This window comes from Pogoniulus pusillus, chromosome 13 (genome assembly GCF_015220805.1).
Source record: "Pogoniulus pusillus isolate bPogPus1 chromosome 13, bPogPus1.pri, whole genome shotgun sequence".
Lineage (NCBI taxonomy): Eukaryota > Metazoa > Chordata > Aves > Piciformes > Lybiidae > Pogoniulus > Pogoniulus pusillus.
Genome location: NC_087276.1, coordinates 16448859 through 16466638, shown reverse-complemented (window position 1 = coordinate 16466638; position 17780 = coordinate 16448859). Strand labels below are relative to the sequence as shown.

At 56.9% G+C, this 17780-nt stretch overlaps 2 protein-coding genes across 3 annotated transcripts in view; both read left to right on the top strand.

Annotated features, from left to right (window-relative positions):
- The window catches only part of PIGQ (phosphatidylinositol glycan anchor biosynthesis class Q), a 41086-nt gene extending 35453 nt beyond the window's left edge, over window positions 1–5633 (top strand). For both annotated transcript variants that reach the window (XM_064153144.1, XM_064153145.1), the window contains exon 11: window positions 1092–5633. In XM_064153144.1, the coding sequence (XP_064009214.1) occupies window positions 1092–1244 (153 nt within the window). In that variant the 3' untranslated portion in view covers window positions 1245–5633. The remainder of the gene's footprint in view (window positions 1–1091) is intronic.
- A 2571-nt stretch (window positions 5634–8204) lies between these two features.
- RAB40C (RAB40C, member RAS oncogene family) overlaps window positions 8205–17780 on the top strand; it is a 28068-nt gene continuing 18492 nt past the window's right edge. The window contains exons 1-2 of the mRNA XM_064152683.1: window positions 8205–8302; window positions 8503–8810. Coding sequence (XP_064008753.1) covers window positions 8657–8810 — 154 coding nt within the window. The 5' untranslated portion in view covers window positions 8205–8302; window positions 8503–8656. The remainder of the gene's footprint in view (window positions 8303–8502; window positions 8811–17780) is intronic.

The following is a 17780-nucleotide window of genomic DNA, read 5'->3' as shown; positions in this document are numbered from 1 at the left end:
GGACTCCACCACCTCCCTGGGCAGCCTGTTCCAGTCCCTGACCACTCTTGCAGCAAAGAAAATTTTCCTCCTTTCCAACCTTACCCTCCCCTGGCACAATTTCAGGCCATTGCCTCTCCTAGGGAGAAGAGACCAACCCCTGCCTCACTGCAGCCTCCTTCCAGGTGACTGTAGAGAGCAATGAGGTCTCCCTTCAGAATATTTTTCTGACAGGGAAGGAGGTGATGGCAGCAGGGAAATCCTTGTTGCACTTCCAGGAGGGACACTGAAATCATTCCCTGAGTTTGCAGCGGCACTGCCTTGTCCCTGAGTTGCTTTTGCATCCTAGGAGGAGAGTCTGCAAGCAGCCTCTAGAACTTCAAAAGGACACCTAGGCTCAGGGGACTGTGTGGGAAGGGATTCAAAGCAGCTTCTCAGGGCTTTTGATTTTTCCAGCCCTCTTTCAGCAGAGGTCAGGTCAGCACAGGACGAGCACACGAGCCAGCAGCAATCCAAGGGGAATGCCTTCACCAGATGGCTTCTGCCTCAGCACTGTCTGCTCTGGCCAGCAGCACCAGGGGCGTGATGGGGAGGCCACACCTCAAATACTGGAATCAGTTTAGGAGCCCTCACTCCTAGAAGGACTTTGAAGGGCTAGACCAGGTCCAGAGAAGGGCAACAGAGCTGGAGAAGGGTCTGGAGAAGAGGGCTGGGGAGGAGCAGCTGAAGGAGCTGGGGGTGTGTAGCCTGGAGAAGAGGAGGCTGAGGGCAGAGCTCATTGCTCTCTACAGCTCCCTGAGATGAGGCTGCAGCCAGGTGGGGGTTTGACAGCGTTGTGTACTGAGCAGCACTCTCAAACCCTGCTGCTGCTCGTGTCTGCTCCTCTGCCTGTCTGATTTTAGCAGTGCTCCTGCCCAAACTCCACTTGGTAGTGTTTGGGGGCACCATAGAAGAAGCCAAAAAGCTTCAGCCAGCCAGAGAGGGACTCTCAGCAGCTCAACTGCTGGTTTCACAGAGGCCAGTGCCATGCAGGAGCTGCTCTTGCCCTCCCGAGCTGCTTGTGGTCCTCCCTGCAACACATCTCCTTGCTTCTGCTCTCTCTCTCCATGCAGATCAACCCTCTGTCATATGGCAGCGTGGTACAGACCTACAGGCTGCCAACCTACAGCTGCTACCCTAAGGACTCCTGGACATCCCTCTGCAAGAAGCTGTTCCTTGGAGAGCTGATCTACCCTTGGAAGCACAAAGGAGAGAAGCAGGACTAAAGGAAGCAGTGAAGCTTGAGAGACTTGGTCAGGAAACCACGTGGGATCCTCCTGCTTTTGGACCAAAGGTGCCTCCAAGCCTAGGTCCCTGTGCCTAGGGTCTGGTGAGGTGGGAAGGGCCTGGATTTTCTCCAGGCAAGTATTTTTCAATATGATTTTTCAACTTTCCTCTTCCCCTCACACTCTCTTCGTGGAATATGCTGGGAAGGCTTCTTGAAGCCAAAGGTGAAACCTCTCAGTGCCTCCTGAGAGCAGTATTTTGTGTGGGTGAGGAAGTACCTTCTGAATGGGCTGCTGCTGCTGGTGATGATGATCTTCTTCCATGTGAGCTCCCCAGGGGTGTGTTAAATCAGCCCTTAGGGTGCTGCAAAGCCACAACACTGAGGTGCCAAAGGGTATTTTGGAGCCTTTTCTGCTTCAGCCTTCAAGCTGTTTGATCAAAGCCAGGATGGAGGTTCAGCTTGTTGAGTCCTACGCTGGGTTGCCTCTCCTCAGGGGGGATTTATTCTTCTCCTTGTAGCTGAGCTGGGGTTCACCCCCACAGCACAACACAAGAGTGGGGCTGGAGGCCCAGAACTCAGCCTGCTGTACCTTTGTGCATATGGGGCCTGTGGGGCCTCAGCTAACTGTTCTGGAAGGCAAAGAGTACTTTGGTGGGGGGGAGGAGGAGCTGAGCCCTGAGCTGACACCAGGACTGATGTGCTGAGCATAAGGCTCAGCCTCCAGGCTGCTCAGCCCTGCAGCCAGAGCTCTGGGCTCTGCTAGGGCTCAGGGCTCCTTCTCATGGTGCCAGTGCTAGGCAAACGGGGCCAGTCCTGGCTGGGAATGTTCTGCCAGAGGACAGCAGCAGTAGCCCAGCTCTTGGACAGCTCCCCCCGCCCCGGGAGTGTGTGCTGTGTCCTTGCAGTGCCACTGCATCCTCCTCTTGCTCGGGGCCCAGCTGAGAGCCTCATCTTTTGCACTTTGTGCCAGTGAAGGAGCTTTGGAAGGCATCTCAGATGTGAGACATCTAAAGCCACTGCAGCTTCAGACACGTTTTCCTCGGCAGAGTTTCCCTGCCCCTGTGGGTCGTGGTGCCCTGGGCTGACTGCTCTCGCTTTGATGTGGGCCTCCTGTTCCCTGTCTTGGGGAGGGTGCTTCTGAGCACAGGACTGTGATGTCCCACTGGGTACTTTGTGGTGTGACACAAGAAGGACATGGACCTGATGGAGAGACCCCAGAGGAGGCTGTGAAGGTGATCAGAGGGTAGAGAACCTCTGCTGTGGGGACAGGCTGGGAGAGTTGGGGCTGTTGAGCCTGGAGAAGAGAATTCTCCAGGGATACCTCAGAGCAGCCTTTCTGTGCTTGAAGTGGCACCAGGAGAGCTGGGGATAGACTTTGGAAAAGGGCTGGGAGTGACAGCACAAGGGGGAAATGGCTTTGAGCTGGGAGAGGGGAGACTGAGAGTGGAGATGAGGAAGAAATTGTCTGCAGTGAGGGTGTGGAGAGTCTGGAAGAGTTTGCCCAGGGAGGTGTCGAAGGGCAGGCTGGATGAGGCCTTGAGCAACCTGGGCTGGTGGGAGCTGTCCCTGCTCATGGCAGGTGGTTGGAGCTGGATGATCTTGAAGTTCCCTTCCAACCCAACCCATTCTAGGATTCTAAGAGTTTCTCCCTGCTCCAGCCATGAATTAGCTCCAGGTTGTGACAGTCTGAAAGATGCTTCTCCCTCCAGCTTCAGTCAGAGTGATGGAGACCCATCCTCAGTGACACTCTGCAGAACAGATTTACACTTCGTGTCCCTCTCCTGTTCCCACTGAAGCTCCTAAATGACATCACCCTGCTTCCTCCCACGCCTGCACCGTTTGCTTTGCTGGCTGCTGGGAGAGCCTGGACTATTTTTGGTCTTGTGAAAATAATGCTCCTAATATCCTGTCTTGGAGATCTTCCTGGGAGCCCAGACAGCACACCATGGTCCTAATTGTGCCTTTCCTTTAGGATCCACTACCCCAAAAGCCCCAGGGACAGCACAGAGCCATGAAAATCAGCAAAGCTGACCTGCCTGTGGGCAACCTGACAGGCACACTGAGTGTTCCACTGTTCCTTTGTGAGAGGCTGGTACTGACTGTGGGATGGTGAAGTCACGGAACAAAAGAGGTTGGAAGGGACCTCTGGAGGTCATCCAGTCCAAAGTCCCCTGCCAGAGCAGGCTCACCCAGGACAGGTTGCACAGGAATACATCCAGGTGGGTTTGGAAGCTGTGCAGAGATGCAGACTCCACAACCTTCCAGGACAGCCTGCCCCAGGGCTCTGCCACTCTCACAGTTCCTCCTCAAGTTCAGATGGAACTTCCTATGGTCAAGTTTGTGCTCATTGCCTCTTGTCCTGTCACTGGGGAGCATTGAGGAGAGTCTGACCCCATCCTCCTGACATCCACCCCTTATTTATTTGTAAGCATTGATCAGACCCTCTCAGCCTCCTCTTCTCCAGGCTGCCCAGCCCAAACTCCCTCAGCCCCTCCTCAGGTGAGAACAGTCCCAGTGCCCTCAGCATCTCAGCTGATTCCAGCCCTGCTTTGGGCTCCTCCTCACACTGGCACCAGCTCATCCTGAACCTTCTGCAATGCAGAGCACCTAGAGCTGGGACTTGCTGGCCCAGCTGCGAAGTGTCAGCCCCTTGTGGGCACAGTTCTGTGCCACGCAAAGCTGGTGCCTGAGCTCTCTTGCTGTTCCTCACCCTCAGCATTCTCCTTGCCCCACCATGGTGTCTGAGCCCAGGAGTTTGTCCTGCTGGCTGCTTGCCATGGCTCTCCTCTTCCTCTCCAGTCTCTGCTGTGCAAGAAGCTGCCCCCACCCTTTTCCGACTGCACAGAGGCAGGACAGCAGAACAGACATCCTGCTCAGGAGACTTGGACCTGAGGTCATCTCTCTAATTAGAAGCTGGGATCAGCAGCACCTTCACAGCAGTACAGGCTGGCCCAGTGCTGCCATTTCCTCAGGGAAGAGGCTGCAGAAGGTGTTCTGGGTCTCATTTATTTGCTAGGACCAGTTTTGAGGCCCTCACATTGAGGGACTGGAGCTTGTCCAGCTGGGGAACAAGGAGGAGCAAAACCACTTCCCATTTCTCTGTAAAATTCCCTCCCAAATTTCCACATCTTGGTTCCCTTCTACATTTTGCTACAGCAGCTCCAGAGAAGGGCAACAGCATGGGGAAAGGGTCTGGAGAAGAGGGCTGGGGAGGAGCAGCTGAGGGAGCTGGAGGTGTGCAGCCTGGAGAAGAGGAGGCTGAGGGCAGAGCTCATTGCTCTCTGCAGCTCCCTGAGAGGAGGCTGCAGCCAGCTGGGGGTTAGGCTCTGCTCCCTAGTCTCAGGTGAGAGAAGGAGAGGAACTGGCCTGGAATTGTGCCAGAGGAGGGTTAGGTTGGAGAGAAGGAAGAATTTCTTTGCTGCCAGAGTGGTCAGGGACTGTCCCAGGCTGCCCAGGGAGGTGGTGGAGTCCCCAGGGTTTGGTGGCATTGGCTGTGTTGGGTTGCTGGTCAGACTGGATGAGCTTGGAGGCCTTTTCCAACCCAGACAGTTCTGTGATTCTATCCTCAAGTCCACGTTCTCAGTCCTTGGATGGGAAGCAGTTAAAGATTTCAGATCTTCTCTGATTCCCACCACACATCCCTCACAGCAGTCACAAGGAATCTTTGCCAAGCATCATCCAAAGGCTGCAATTGTGCAGATTTCTTGTGGTGCTTCATTTCCTTATGATTATTTCTTCCTCTTTGTGGTTCCTAGTGCTGGCACAGCCTCCTGCCCCTCACAGCTCCTTTAGCTCTTGCTGAGCATTGCTCAGATGCCCTCTGGGGCTGCTCTTCTGCAGGCTCTCAGCTCCAGGGCTCTCAGCCTTTGCTCCTCCCAGAGCTGCTGCAGGCCCCTCAGCAGCTTTGCAGCCTCCCCCAGACTCTCTCCAGCAGTTCTCTGTCTCTCCTGAACTGGGGAGCCCAGAACTGGACCCAGGACTCCAGATGTAGCCTCCCCAGGGCAGAGTAGAGGGGGAAGAGAACCTCCTTTGGTCTGCTAGCCACACTCTTCTCAATGCACCCCACAACCTGCTTGTTACACCACAACAGAATCACAAACAGGTGGGGATTGGAAGAAGCCTCTGGAAATCATCTGGTCCAGTTCCCCTACTGGGCAGCCTGCTCCAGGCCTCCAGCAGCCTAACAACCAACTTTCTCCTCCTGGTCAGATGGAGCCTTCTGGATGCCACTTTGTGTCCCTAGCCCCTTGTCCTGGCCCTGGCCACCACTGACAAAAGCCTGGCCCCAGCCTCTTACCCAGTCTCCAGTTGACATCTGCTGTAGCTGATCCTTCTCCCAAGAGTGGTTCATGGGTTTAAATAAAGGATTTTTCAGGATGCACTGGGAGCTGAGTTGAAGACCTGTGTGTGTGCAGTGCTGGCTGAGCAAGCTGGCAGTGCTGAGTCTCCAGCAGCTCATTTCTTCTTCTTCAGCAGCAAGGCCCTGTCTGGTTTAAAGTGTCCCCATCTGAAGGTGACTCCTTCCCCACCACAGCACTCCTGCTTGACAAGTCCACTGACAAGCCCTGGCTCTGTCAGCAGCTTCATGCTCACCATGGCACCATTTTTTTGGCCAGAAGGACTGGGCAGAGCCATTCTGCTGCCAGCAGGGCTGTGCCAGCAGGTCCACATGCAGCTGGGACCAGAAAGACTCTGCATGGTTGGAAGTGTTTGTGTGGGGAAGCTTAGGGATGGAGATCTTTGTTCTCACAGAATCACACAGTGGAAGGGACCTCTGGAGATCATCCAGTCCAAACTCCCCCTGCCAGAGCAAGATCACCCAGGGCAAGTCACACAGGATTACATCCAGGTGGGTGTGGAAGCTCTGCAGAGTAGAAGACTCCACAACCTCTCAGGGCAGCCTGCTCCAGGGCTTTGCCAGCCTCACACTACAGAAGTTCCTCCTCATGTTCAGATGGAACTTCCTATGGTTACGTTTGTGCTTTTTGCCTCTTGCCCTGTCACTGGGGAGCACTGAGATGAGTCTGGCCCCATCCTCTTGACACCCAACCCTTAGGTAAGCATTGATCGGACCCTCTCAGCCTCCTCTTATCTGGGCTGCCCAGCCCCAGCTCCCTCAGCCTCTCCTCAGATCAGAGAGTGGATTTTTTTATTAATTAAACCTTTTAATCAGAACTTAAATGGATTTTGATGACACTGGAATGATATGTTGGGAGGAAAATCCAGTTCTTCCCTCTGGAGTCACCACCCAGCACCCTTGCAGCTGCCTCAGCAGCGTTAGCTGTCACCGCAGGACTGGGCAGAGTCCTGCCTGGAGGCTCAACTGGTCCAAGCAGGCTGAGTCCCAGTCTTGAGGCCATGGTGGGATGGTTCTCAGATCTCTGCTGTCCACACACAGAAGGTGTTTCACCACTTGCCCAGCTGAGGAGCACTGCCAAGGCCAAGCCATGAAGCCCTTGTCAGGAGGATCGCTGATCCTGTGGACCTTGCCTCAGGCTGGGGTCGATGCTCCCTCAGCTCTGCTTTTCTTTCTCTGCTGCTGTTTTCCCTGAGCCTGAGGCTGATGCTTAGCCTGAGAGACAGGACAAGCCTCCCTGCAGCACTTACGCAGTGCCAGCAGGGGCACAAGTTGTGACCAGGCGTGATGGACACCTTGCGGCCACTCCTCACGTGGCAGCAGTTACACACCTCCAGTCAGCCTTCCCTTTCCCCTTCCCCCCTGTGGGGTGGAACAGAGATGTTGCAAGCAGCTTGTTGAGCACATGAGTGTTCCTTGTCCCCCCTGTGGGGTCCTGTCACCCCAAGGGTTGCTCAGATGAAGCATCCTGGTGGTGCCCAAAGCCTGTGTCTCAGCCAGCTGCAAACTGATGCATTCATCACTGCCCAGGACCTGCTGCTGTGTGTTGCCCATCCATCACCTCAGAGGGTGGCAAGGCCACTTGGCTGCCTGGCCAGTACGGTGGAGCTGGTTGGACAGCTGCACCCAGAGCAGGCTGCTCACAGCCCCATACAACCTGAGCTGCAGTGGTGCCAGCCATAAAGCACCTGCCACCTCTCTGGGCAGCCTGGGACAGGCTCTTCCCACCCTCACTGTCAAATATTTCTCCCTTCCCTCCACTCTCAATCTCCCTCTTGCAGTTCAAACCATCCCCCCTTGGCCTGTCCCAACAGGCCCTGCTCAAACCTCTGTGCCCAGCTCTCTTCTGGCCCCTTGAAGCACTGCAAGGCCACCAGGAGGTCTCCCTGCAGCCTTCTCCTCTCCAGGCTGAACACCCCCAACTCTGCCAGCCTGGCCTCTCCAGCCTGTCTTCATCCAGCCTGGGCTGGTACTGGGAGTTCTTCCGACCCAGATACAGGACCTTGCCCTTGGCCTTATTGAACCTGTGAGGTTCTCATGGTCCCACTTCTCCAGCTTTTCCAGGTCCCTCTGGACGGATGCCATCCCTCAGGTGTGTTACCCGCACGGCTCAGGCGGTGTCACCTGCAAGCGTGCCCTGGGTGCCGCAGTTCCACTGCCCAGGTCACTGATGAAGATACGGGAGAGACCTGGTCCCAGTACGGACCCACTGGTTTGAGGACCTCTCTCTGGCAGCGGAGCTTCGAGAGCAGAGGGCTGTCGGGGCCGGTGCCCGAGGCCGTGTGGCAGCCCCCAGAGGTGGCAGCGCTGCCCTGTGCCCGGTGCCGCGCAGCACCAGCCCGCTCCGCTGCCGCCACTCCCGCCCGCTCCGCCCACCGAGCCCGCCCCACGGCCGCCGCCACGGGGCGCGGCCAGCTGTGACAGACATATCTCCGGGCCTATGGGAGCGGTTAGGTAGCATCGGGGCGTGGCCGGATTTGACAGACGTGACTCTAAGCCTATGGAAACCGCTCGACCGCATCGGGGCAGGGCCAGATTTGACAGACACGCTTGTGAGCCAATGAAAGCGGGGGCAGCTGGGCGGAGGATGGTCTCTGCCAGCGCTTCTCCTCGGCCCTTGCGGGCGCTGCGCGTAGGCTGCGGCCCTGGAGGGGCTCCGCGGCGCGGTCCGGCTCGGCCGCGGTCGTCCCGGCCCGCAGGTGAGTAAGCAGGCTCGGGCGGCGCTGAGCTCTAGCCCCGCTGGTTCGAGCCGCGGGGCGGCGGTGGGGCGGCGGCGGCGCTTTGTGGGGGCGGGTGCGGGGCTTTGTCAGCTGCGGGGGGCGCTGAGGAGCCCGCGGAGCCGGGCAGCCTCTCCTCCCCTCCTCCTCCGCCTCATCTTCTCCTCCTCCTCTCGCCGCAGGTCCCCAGCGCGTCCCTGGGCGGAAGATGCGAGGCGAGGCGGAGGGCCGGCTGTGAGCTGCGGCGGGGGCAGAGGCCCGGCGGTGTCCCTGGAGCGGGGCCGGAGCCCGCCCTCAGGCCGGCGGCCGGAGGATGCGGATCGGGCCTCCTCGCCGATGAGAGGGAGGATGGGAACCCAGGGCAGCCCGGTGAAGAGCTACGATTACCTCCTCAAGTTCCTGCTGGTGGGGGACAGCGACGTGGGCAAGGGGGAGATCCTGGAGAGCCTGCAGGACGGGGCCTCCGAGTCGCCCTACGCCTACAGTAACGGTACGGGGGGCCGGGGGGCAGGATCCCGCCCAGCCGCGGCCGCAGTGGGGGGCCCGGCCCGGAGCTGCAGCGCCGGTGAGGGGCAGCAGCAGGGAGCCGTGCGAGGGGTCAGTGCCCCTGGGAGGCCGGCGGCGGGGAGGGAGGGCTTGGTGTGCGCTTTCCTTTGTTGATTTGCGCTGCCTGGAAGCTCAGCGTGCTTTCCCGGAGGCTGTGTGATGGGAAGGCCGTGGCGGTTCCGTAGCATCGTCAGGATTTGCGGGAGGGGTTTGCCGGTGAGGCTGCGGTGGGGTCGTGCCCGGTGTAATCCCTGGATGGCCGCATCCCGCAGGGCAGCCGTGCCCTTCTCGGGCAGAGCTGTGCCCCGGCCCTCCTGCTGCCAGCCCAGCCGCGATGCCGCGGCCGCCGCGGGCTGAGCGCCGGACTCGGGCGGTACCGGAGGAAGCGGCGTCTGTAACAAAAGAACTGGGGCTTGCTTCCCAGGCCGGAGCAGCTCTCGCCCGGTGGCTGCCCGGTCCACCTCCCGCAAACATCAGGGTTTCCAGTGGAGCCCATGACAGACCATTAACTACACTGTCACAAGACCGTAATTAAGAGCCAAGGAGTGGCGCTGTGCTATTTCCTGCGTCCCCTCGCCGCGGCTAAAGCGTGACACAGCCTGGCAGGGTGCAGGTCCTGGGGTGCTTTTCAATCTGTCATCCATCCTGCCCCCAGCCTCCGCGCAAAAGAACGTCCCCGGGGGCTCGATAGAAGTCATCGCGTTCAGCCCCTGCATCACGGCTGGAGCAGGTGGCGCTTTGCGTTGCCTGTAAGCGGGAGGCTGACACAAACGGGGTGCTTATCAAGCGCTCTGCCTCGAAGCTGGCTGGGCTCAGAGCGTGGCTTGGCTCCTCACCCTGTGTTCACTCCTCGCAGCTACTACCAGCTCTGTAGGAGCTGATGCAAGCGAGCACCTGCTCCGTGGAGATTTACAGGGAGAAGGTGACTCAGAAGCCAGGCTGCTTGTGAAATGAGAGCAGCAAATCTGGGAAATAGAATGCTGTGGGCAGCATTCATCCCCTTGGGTATCTGGCTGAGCCGGTGTGGTTTGCCTTCGAGGAGGTGCTTGGCGTTGTTAGGCTTCCCTGAAGAGAGATGGTGTCTCTGAAGGAGCTGCCTCATCTGGCAGCTGTGGAGCTGCTCGTTGGGGTTGGTGTTTGCTAAGCAGAGAGGCATGAAGAGTGTGGCACGGTGGCTGTTTGAAGCAAGGTGTTAATGCTGGTGCTGGTTTTCAGCACTGTGCTGAAGGGGCTGATGGAGGAGTGAGGGACAAGTCTGGTTACAAAGGGAGTTTGTCATGGCCTCTTTGGTATCTTCAGAAAGCTTTGTCTCTGTATCTGCAGGGACCTACAGGAGGGCTGCAGAAGGACTATTTACAAGGCCTTGTAATGACAGGATATGGGATGATGGGTTTAAACTGGCAGAGGGGAGATTTAAACTGGATGTTAGGAAGAAGTTCTTTACAGTGAGGGTGGTGAAACACTGGCACAGGTTGCCCAGGGAGGCTGTGGATGCTGCCTCCTCGGAGGTGTTCGAGCCCAGGCTGAATGAGGCCTTAAGTGACCTGTTCTAGTGGGAGGTGTCACTGCCCATGGCAGGGGGTTGTGACTGGCTGAGCTTTGAGGTCCCTTCCAGCCTAAACCAATCTGTGGTTCTGTACCAGCTGTGTTATAACACAATACCCCAGCTTTCCCCTGGAGAAAGCAATCTTGGTGAACTTGCTTTCAGAAGCTTCTGTGGGCAGCTGAGCACATTGCTCACCAGGGAAAGAGGTTGCAGACGCTTTGCCCACAGTGAGCAGTGGTATGTGCTCTGGTAGTCTCTGTTTCTGGTGCTCCTGCAAAGTCTCTGGGGTAATCAGATGGAGTAGCTTTGAAATCTGACTGTGTTTGATTGCTGCTCTTGGTCCTGGCAGCCTCGGCAATCAAACTGCCTCCATCCCTGGCACAGCTGGCAGCGATAGGGCAGGGGTCTCTGCCAGCCTGCTTCCAGCTAGCCTGGGTGGGGACCATCCCCTGGTGGGAAGGCCACTTAGACCTTGTCAGCAGCCTGTGTCTGGCTTCCTTTTTGACACTGTCCCAAAACTGCCAAGAGGGAATGTTGCACAGAGCCTCTTTCACTTCTTTTGGCCAAGAGAGCAAATGGTCAAGGACCTCATCTGGGACCTGCAAGTCCTACCTGTGGCACAGGTGCCCTCTGCTTTCAGCACACACTCCTTCCTGAGGTGCAGGGGGGCCTGCCCTGGCCCCTCTGCTGTGAGCTGTGGTGTCAGGGCTGGCTCAGAGCACAAGGACTTGTCCTCCCAGTGGCCATGAGTCAGGCACACACATCACTTGTGTCTTCCAGGCTTAAACTGCTGCCTGGGCTCTGTCCCTGTCCATCCCCAGCTGCCAAAGAAGGACAGAAACTTAGAATCATAGAAGAGTTTGGATTGGAAGGGGCCTTAAAGATCCCATGGGCTGGGACACCTCCTACCAGTCCAGGTTGCTCAAGGCCTCATCCAACCTGGCCTTCAGTACCTCCAGGGAGATTGTGGATCCACAACCTCCCTGGGCATCCTGTGCCAGTGTCTCTCTACCCTCATCTCCAGTCTAAACCTCCCCTCTTTCTGTTTAAGCCTGTCTCTGGTTGCAGGGTGGGTTTGGACATGAAGGTGTGGTGGAGCTGTGTGTGAAAGCAGGGAGGTGTTTGTGCCCTGCAGAAGGAAAATGAAGCTGTCCCTCACCTGGAGGACCTGTGGCTTTGTCACTGCTGTGTCACACATCCCCTTTCCAGTACCTAAGCCCTTCATGTGCTTGTGCTGAAATGATCTTGCCCAGCTGGTTTGTTGGCTTGGCTTGAGAGTTGCATCCAGAGCTGGTGAGTCAGGGGAGGACTCCCTCATGGAAACCACTCAGCAGGCACGAGTGCCAGCAATGCTCCATGAGGCAGTGCCCAGAAATAGGGCCAGGGCTGCTGCCACCACGCAGTCATGAGGGTGATGTGCTCCATCCTCACATGATGGGAGGGGTTTTTCTGCCTTCCCCCTCACCTGCTGCTGCTCCCACAGGAGACAAGTGTGTGCCAAGGGGAGAGGAGGACATGGTTCTGAGCAGATGGCTTTGGCTGGAAAGGGAATGGAGATGGATTCATTATTTATTTCACCCTGTCCTCAGCGTGTGTTGAGGAAGTGATGAGGACCAAGCCTTATGGCCACACTCTCATCTCCTAAAGGTAAAGCCAGAAGGAAAGCCTTGCCCTGCCCTAGTGCCTTGTTTCCACCCCATCTATCAGCAGGGCCTTAGTGCCTTTGTCACAGCATCACAGAGTGGTAGGGACTGGGAGAAGCCTCCAGAGATCATCCAGTCCAACCCCTTGCCAGGGCAGGGCACACAGGAACACGTCCAGGTGGGTTTGGAAAGTCTCCAGAGGAGACTCCACAGCCTCTCTGGGCAGCCTGCTCCAGGCTCCAGCACCCTCACAGGGACAAAGTTTCCCCTTCTGCTCCCATGGCACCTCGTCTGGCCAGCTGGCACCCAGTGCCCCTTGTGCTGTCCTTGGCCACCCTTGAGCAGAGCCTGCTCCAGCTCTGCACATCTTTATCACAGCAGTGAGGGCAGCCCTCAAGCTCCTCTGCTCCTAGCCCCAGCTCCCTCAGCCTCACAGGAGATGTTCACTGCCTGCAGCAGCTTTGGGGCTCTGGGATGGACTCTCATGCAGAAGCTCTTCCCTGAGGTCCTGCTTGAGTGGCCCAGGGCTGGATACAATATTCCAGAAGTGGCCTCAGCAGGGCAGAGTAGAAGGGAAGGAGACCCTCTCTGACCTGCTCTTCACACATTTATCCAGGCACCATCCTTAGAGCCTCTGCTACCCACATCCCAAGGGCTGCTACCCAAACACAGGGCTGAAGGCAGTGGAAGTGCCTGGTTGCAGATAGCTGCCAGCAGGTCCTGTAGCTCAGATCAAAGCTCACATCTTTCCCACGAGCTGTGTTGCCCACAGCAGCAGTGAAAGAGTTCTGCTTTTGAGTGGTGAGGCCAGCATGGTTCTGTCTGGGCCAGGGGAGCTTCTAGCAGAGCAGGGGCAGAGTGTTCACAAAGAGCACCTGTGTTGTCTGCTGCCCCTAGCAGTGTGTACACGAGCTGGGCTGGCCTGTTCTGCTGTTTCAGGTGCTGCAGGCCACTGCAAACTGCTGCTTGCTCTCTGGCATGACTGGCTGGAGCTTTTACTGGAGCTGTTAGCCCTCTGATGCTAGGAGAATTGAGGCAAAAACCTTCTTAGTGCAGCCTTGCCATCAGGTGCCTGTGGTGGCCGTGGGATGGACGTGTGGGGAATGCCTCAGCTAGACCACGCTGGTTGTGCTGCTGCAGATCTCTTTCGGTGGTCGGGGGAGTGCAGAGTGGCTGTTGCACCAATTCCCTGCCTCTGCCAGCGCTTCCCTCGGTGTCCTTCAGGGGTGTTTGCTTCCCTGTCAGCAGGCACACAGAGCTGAGCTCAGCAGCACACCTTCGGCTCGGCAGCACCTCCAGTCTCTCTTATTTCTCTGTTGTTTACAGCTTGGGCTGTGTCTGAAACGTCTTTCCAAACCTCCTCTGCTTGGTGTGGGAGTGATTTAAAAGAAGGCAGCCCCCAAACCAAAGCAAACAAACAGAAACCCACCCAATCAGACCCAAGCCCCCAAAGTGGGTGCCAGGCAGGTTTGCATGTCTTTAGCTCTCTCTCAAACCAGCATTAGGCATGTACAGCACCAGAGGTTGTTGGGCATGCATCATTTCTCAGGAGGATCAAACCATCCAGAGGGATCCTGACAAGCTGCAGAAGTGGGACAGTGGCAGCTGGGTGAGGTTCAGCAAGTGCAGAGTCCTGCAGCTGGGTCAGGCAAACCCCAAGCACAGATCCAGGCTGGGTGCAGAGTAAGTTGAGAACAGCCCTGAAGAAAGATCCGTGGGGGTGTTGGGTGCTGAGCAGCTACCCAGGAGCCAGCAGTGCCCTTCTGCAGCCCAGCAGGCAGCTGTGTGCTGGGCTGCAGTCAGAGGGATGTGAGCAGAGGGTAAGAGGGGATTGTGCCCCTGGACTCTACAATGTGAGACCTTACCTCCAACCCTGCCTCCAGTGCTGCTGTCCCCAGCAGGAGGAGGACACAAAGGTGATGGAGTCAGGCCAGAGGAGACCACAAAGATGATCCCAGGGCTGCAGCAGCTCTGCTGTGAGCACAGGCTGAGGGAGCTGAGGGGGTGTGCAGTCTGCAGAGGAGAAGGCTCCAGGGGGCCCTCAGAGCTGCCTGCCAGTGCCTGAAGGGATCCTGCAAGAACACTGCAGAGGACTTTTGCTGAGGGTGTCTGAGCCAGGCCAAGGGGCAATGGTTTGGAGCTGAGGCAGAGCAGGGTTAGAGTGGAGCTGAGGAAGAAGTTGTTGAGTGTGAAGCTGCTGAGAGTCTGGCCCAGGCTGCCCAGGGAGGCTGTGGCTGCCTCCTCCTTGGAGTGTGGGATGCAGCAGCCTGGTGGTGACACCTCAAGGGTCTGGTGCTGCAGAGCAGCTTTTCCACCTTGTTGGCGTTGAGTGATGTAAGTGTGGAAGGTGAAGCTCTTCCACATCCTGCTGTTGAAGGCACTTTGGGGAAATAGTTTGGATTTTTGGAGTGCTGTGGGTTGGTTGTTTTTGTCCCCAAGCCTATCTGGGTGTTTGCATGGTTGAGCCAACCACAATGAAGATTGTTATGGTGGCCTCTGCTTCTCCTCACAGAGTCTCTTTGTTGCTGCCTGCAGCTGTATGGTTTTTATGGAGCTCTGGACTGCAAAGCATGAAGCAAGCCCTTTGTTGGGTGTCACTTCTGTGCATAAAACCATTCTTGATTTTCTCCTGAAGCACAAACCCCACTTAACATCCCCACAGCTCTTGGCTGTGGCCGCGGCCTCCCGGGTGGCCGCTGAGATGGTCCCAGCGCTAGGAACAGATTTGCTTCTGGCTCCAAATGCCATTTTCAGCTGAAGTTGTCATCCTTAACTGAGTCCAGAACTGAGTTCCTCTGTGCAAGGAGCACGTAGCTGCTGGCACACTGCTGGGCTGTGGAGTGAGCAAGGCAGAAGTGAAGCTGCCTGCAAATCTGAGCTTCCTAGAGGGCTCCAGATGTCTGGTTTGCTTTTGGCTGCTTGCAAGCCCAAGCAAGCAGTTACTTGGCCAGGATCCTCCCCTGGAAGCCCTTAGCCGTAGATGGAGGTCATAGAGACATAAGAATGAGTTGGGTTGGAAGAGACCTTCAAGATCATCCAGTTCCAACCCCCTGTCATGGGCAGGGACACCTCCCACCAGTCCAGGGTGCTCAAGGCCTCATCCAGCCTGGCCTTCAGCACCTCCAGGGAGAGGACATCCACAGCCTTCCTAGGCAACCTGTGCTGCTGTCTCCTCACCCACATTGCAAAGAATTTCTTGCTCTTCTCCACTCTGCTCCCCTGTCCCAGCTCAAAGCCATTGTCCCTCATCCTGGCACTCCCAGCCCTTGCCAGAAATCCCTCCCCAGCTCTCCTGCAGCCCCTCCAGCCACTCCAGCTACTGAGAAGCTGCTCTGAGGTCTCCCTGGAGCCCTCTCTACTCCAGGCTCAACAGCCCCAGCTCTCCCAGCCTGTCCCCACAGCAGAGGCTCTCCAGCCCTCTGGTCATCTTCACAGCCTCATCTGGACCCCCTCAAGCAGCTCCAGGTGCCTCTTTTGCTTGAGGCCCCAGAGCTGGACTGATCAGTGCAAGTAAGGTCTCAGCAGAGGGGCAAAATTCCTTGCCTGTGCTGCTGCTCTCCCTGCTCTGGCTGCAGCCAGCACACAGCTGGCTCTGGGCTGCCAGTGACCAGTGCTGGCTCCTGGGCACTTTGGCACCAACTGACTGCCCTGAGGCCTTCTCTCCTAGGCTGCTCTCCAGCCACTCCTCACCCAGCCTGGATTGGTGCTTGGAACACAAATCAAATTGCTGCAGGACCTCGCACTTGGCCTTATTGAACTGCATGAAGTTGCCTTGTGCCCAGCTCTGCTGTCAGCTGGGCCACACAGCTTGGTGTCTGGTACCTGAGAACAAACTGCTGTGAACAGCCTTTTTGTGAAAGGCTTCCAGTCCACATCAAAGCAATCCCAGTTGAGGTGAGGCAGTTAGAAGTGGAAGATGGAAGATAGTTTTCAGGATCATCTACCAATTGGGCTAACCTGACAAGTGCAGGTTTTCCTGCACAGGACTCTCTAGATAGGCTTTGCAGGTTCTTGGTTGCATCCCACATGCAGCTTCCTGCAGCTCTGGGACATGCTGAGCTTCACTTGAGGATGTGGATTCCTGGCTGCATGCATGGGGCTGAACTCCTGAGCCCAAAGCTGAGCTGAAGTACCTGAAGGCGCTGCTGGAGAGCTGGGGAGGGACTTTGGACAAGGGCTGGGAGTGCCAGGCTGAGGGACAGTAGCTTTGAGACTGGAGATGGGGAAAAATTCTTTGCAGTGAGGGTGGTGAGACACTGGAACAAGTTGCCCAGAATGCTATTCCTTGAACAACCTGGGCTGGTGGGAGGAGGTGTCCCTGCCCATGGATGATCTCGAGGTTCCCTTTCCAATGCAAGCCTCTGTGAATCCAGCTCAGACTCCTCTTCTGCACGGTAGTTGGAAGCTCCTGCTTGCCTTCTGTTGAGTTGTGCAGCAAGAGCAGGAGGGGATGAAGGCTGCAGCAGCAGATGGCTTCTGTCTGCCCAGGTAGGAGCAGCAATGCTCTCCTGCATTCCTGCTGACCACTGACACCTCTTGATGCTGTTCCCAAGCTGGTGCTGAGCTGCAGTGCAGAACAAGAAGCTTTTACTTTCAGGCCCTCATCCCCAGCTCTGCAGGTGGGGCCTGGGGAGGGGGGAAAGGCTGCTTTGCAGTGCTGCTGTTGGGGACCTTTTCCTACCCTGCTCCAAACAGAGTTAATGCAGCTGAGAGAAGCATTGACACCAGGAGTCCCCGACCTGGGCTGAAGCTACCTCTGGTTTCAAGCACCTCTTTTGTTGCCCCTTTCTGGTGGAGAGAGCTTATCGTTTGCCTCCCTAAGGAGGAGGTGGCTGAATGCATGACTCAAACCCGTGAGCTGCTGTGGTGTTTGGCAGGGAGCTTTGACTGTGGCTTCCAGCTCGGAGCTTGACAAGCTAAATTGCTGCTGTTGATGTGCTGCTGTGCACACTTTTTAGAGGTCAGATGACTTCATCAGTTGTTTGTTGAGCAGCTTGGGTTCACTTTTTTAATCTTTTCCAGCAGCTGCTGTCGATGTGCTCTTATCACTGAGCAGTTTAGGATCGCTTAGAGATGGTGGAGGAATCACTGCTGCTGTGGGTTCAGAGCTGGACCTGCACTGCAAGTCTGTGCCCTGGGAGTGGCTTCTACCTAGAGAGAGGACCATAGAATTGTTTGGGTTGGAAAAGGCCTCCAAGCTCAGCCAGTCCAACCAGCAACCCAGCACCACCATGGCCACCAAACCCTGGCTCCAAGGGCCCTGGCCACAGGTTCCTAGAATGCCTCCAGGCATGGGGACTCCACCACCTCCCTGGGCAGCCTGTGCCAGTCCCTGATCACTATTGCAGCAAATAAATTTTTTCTCCTCTGCTATCTAACCCTCCCCAGCACAATTGCAAGCCATTTCCTCTTATTCTGTCACCTGAGTCACCTGGCTGCAGCCTCCTCTCAGGGAGCTGTAGAGAGCAATGAGCCCTCCCTCAGCTGCCTCCTTCTCCAGGCTCAACACCTCCAGCTCCCTCAGTGCTCCTCCCCAGCCCTGTTCTCCAGGCCCTTCTCTGGCCCTGCTCCAGCCCCTCACTGTCTGGCTTCTGCCTGGTTTTTCACTTGAATCCAAAGATCTCAATGCCTGCATAATTTGGTGCACATCTGACTTGAGTGCTGGCTCCAGCAGCTGCCTCCTGTCTAGGGGTGGAGTTGGTGTTGAACTGAGAGATTCAGCTCC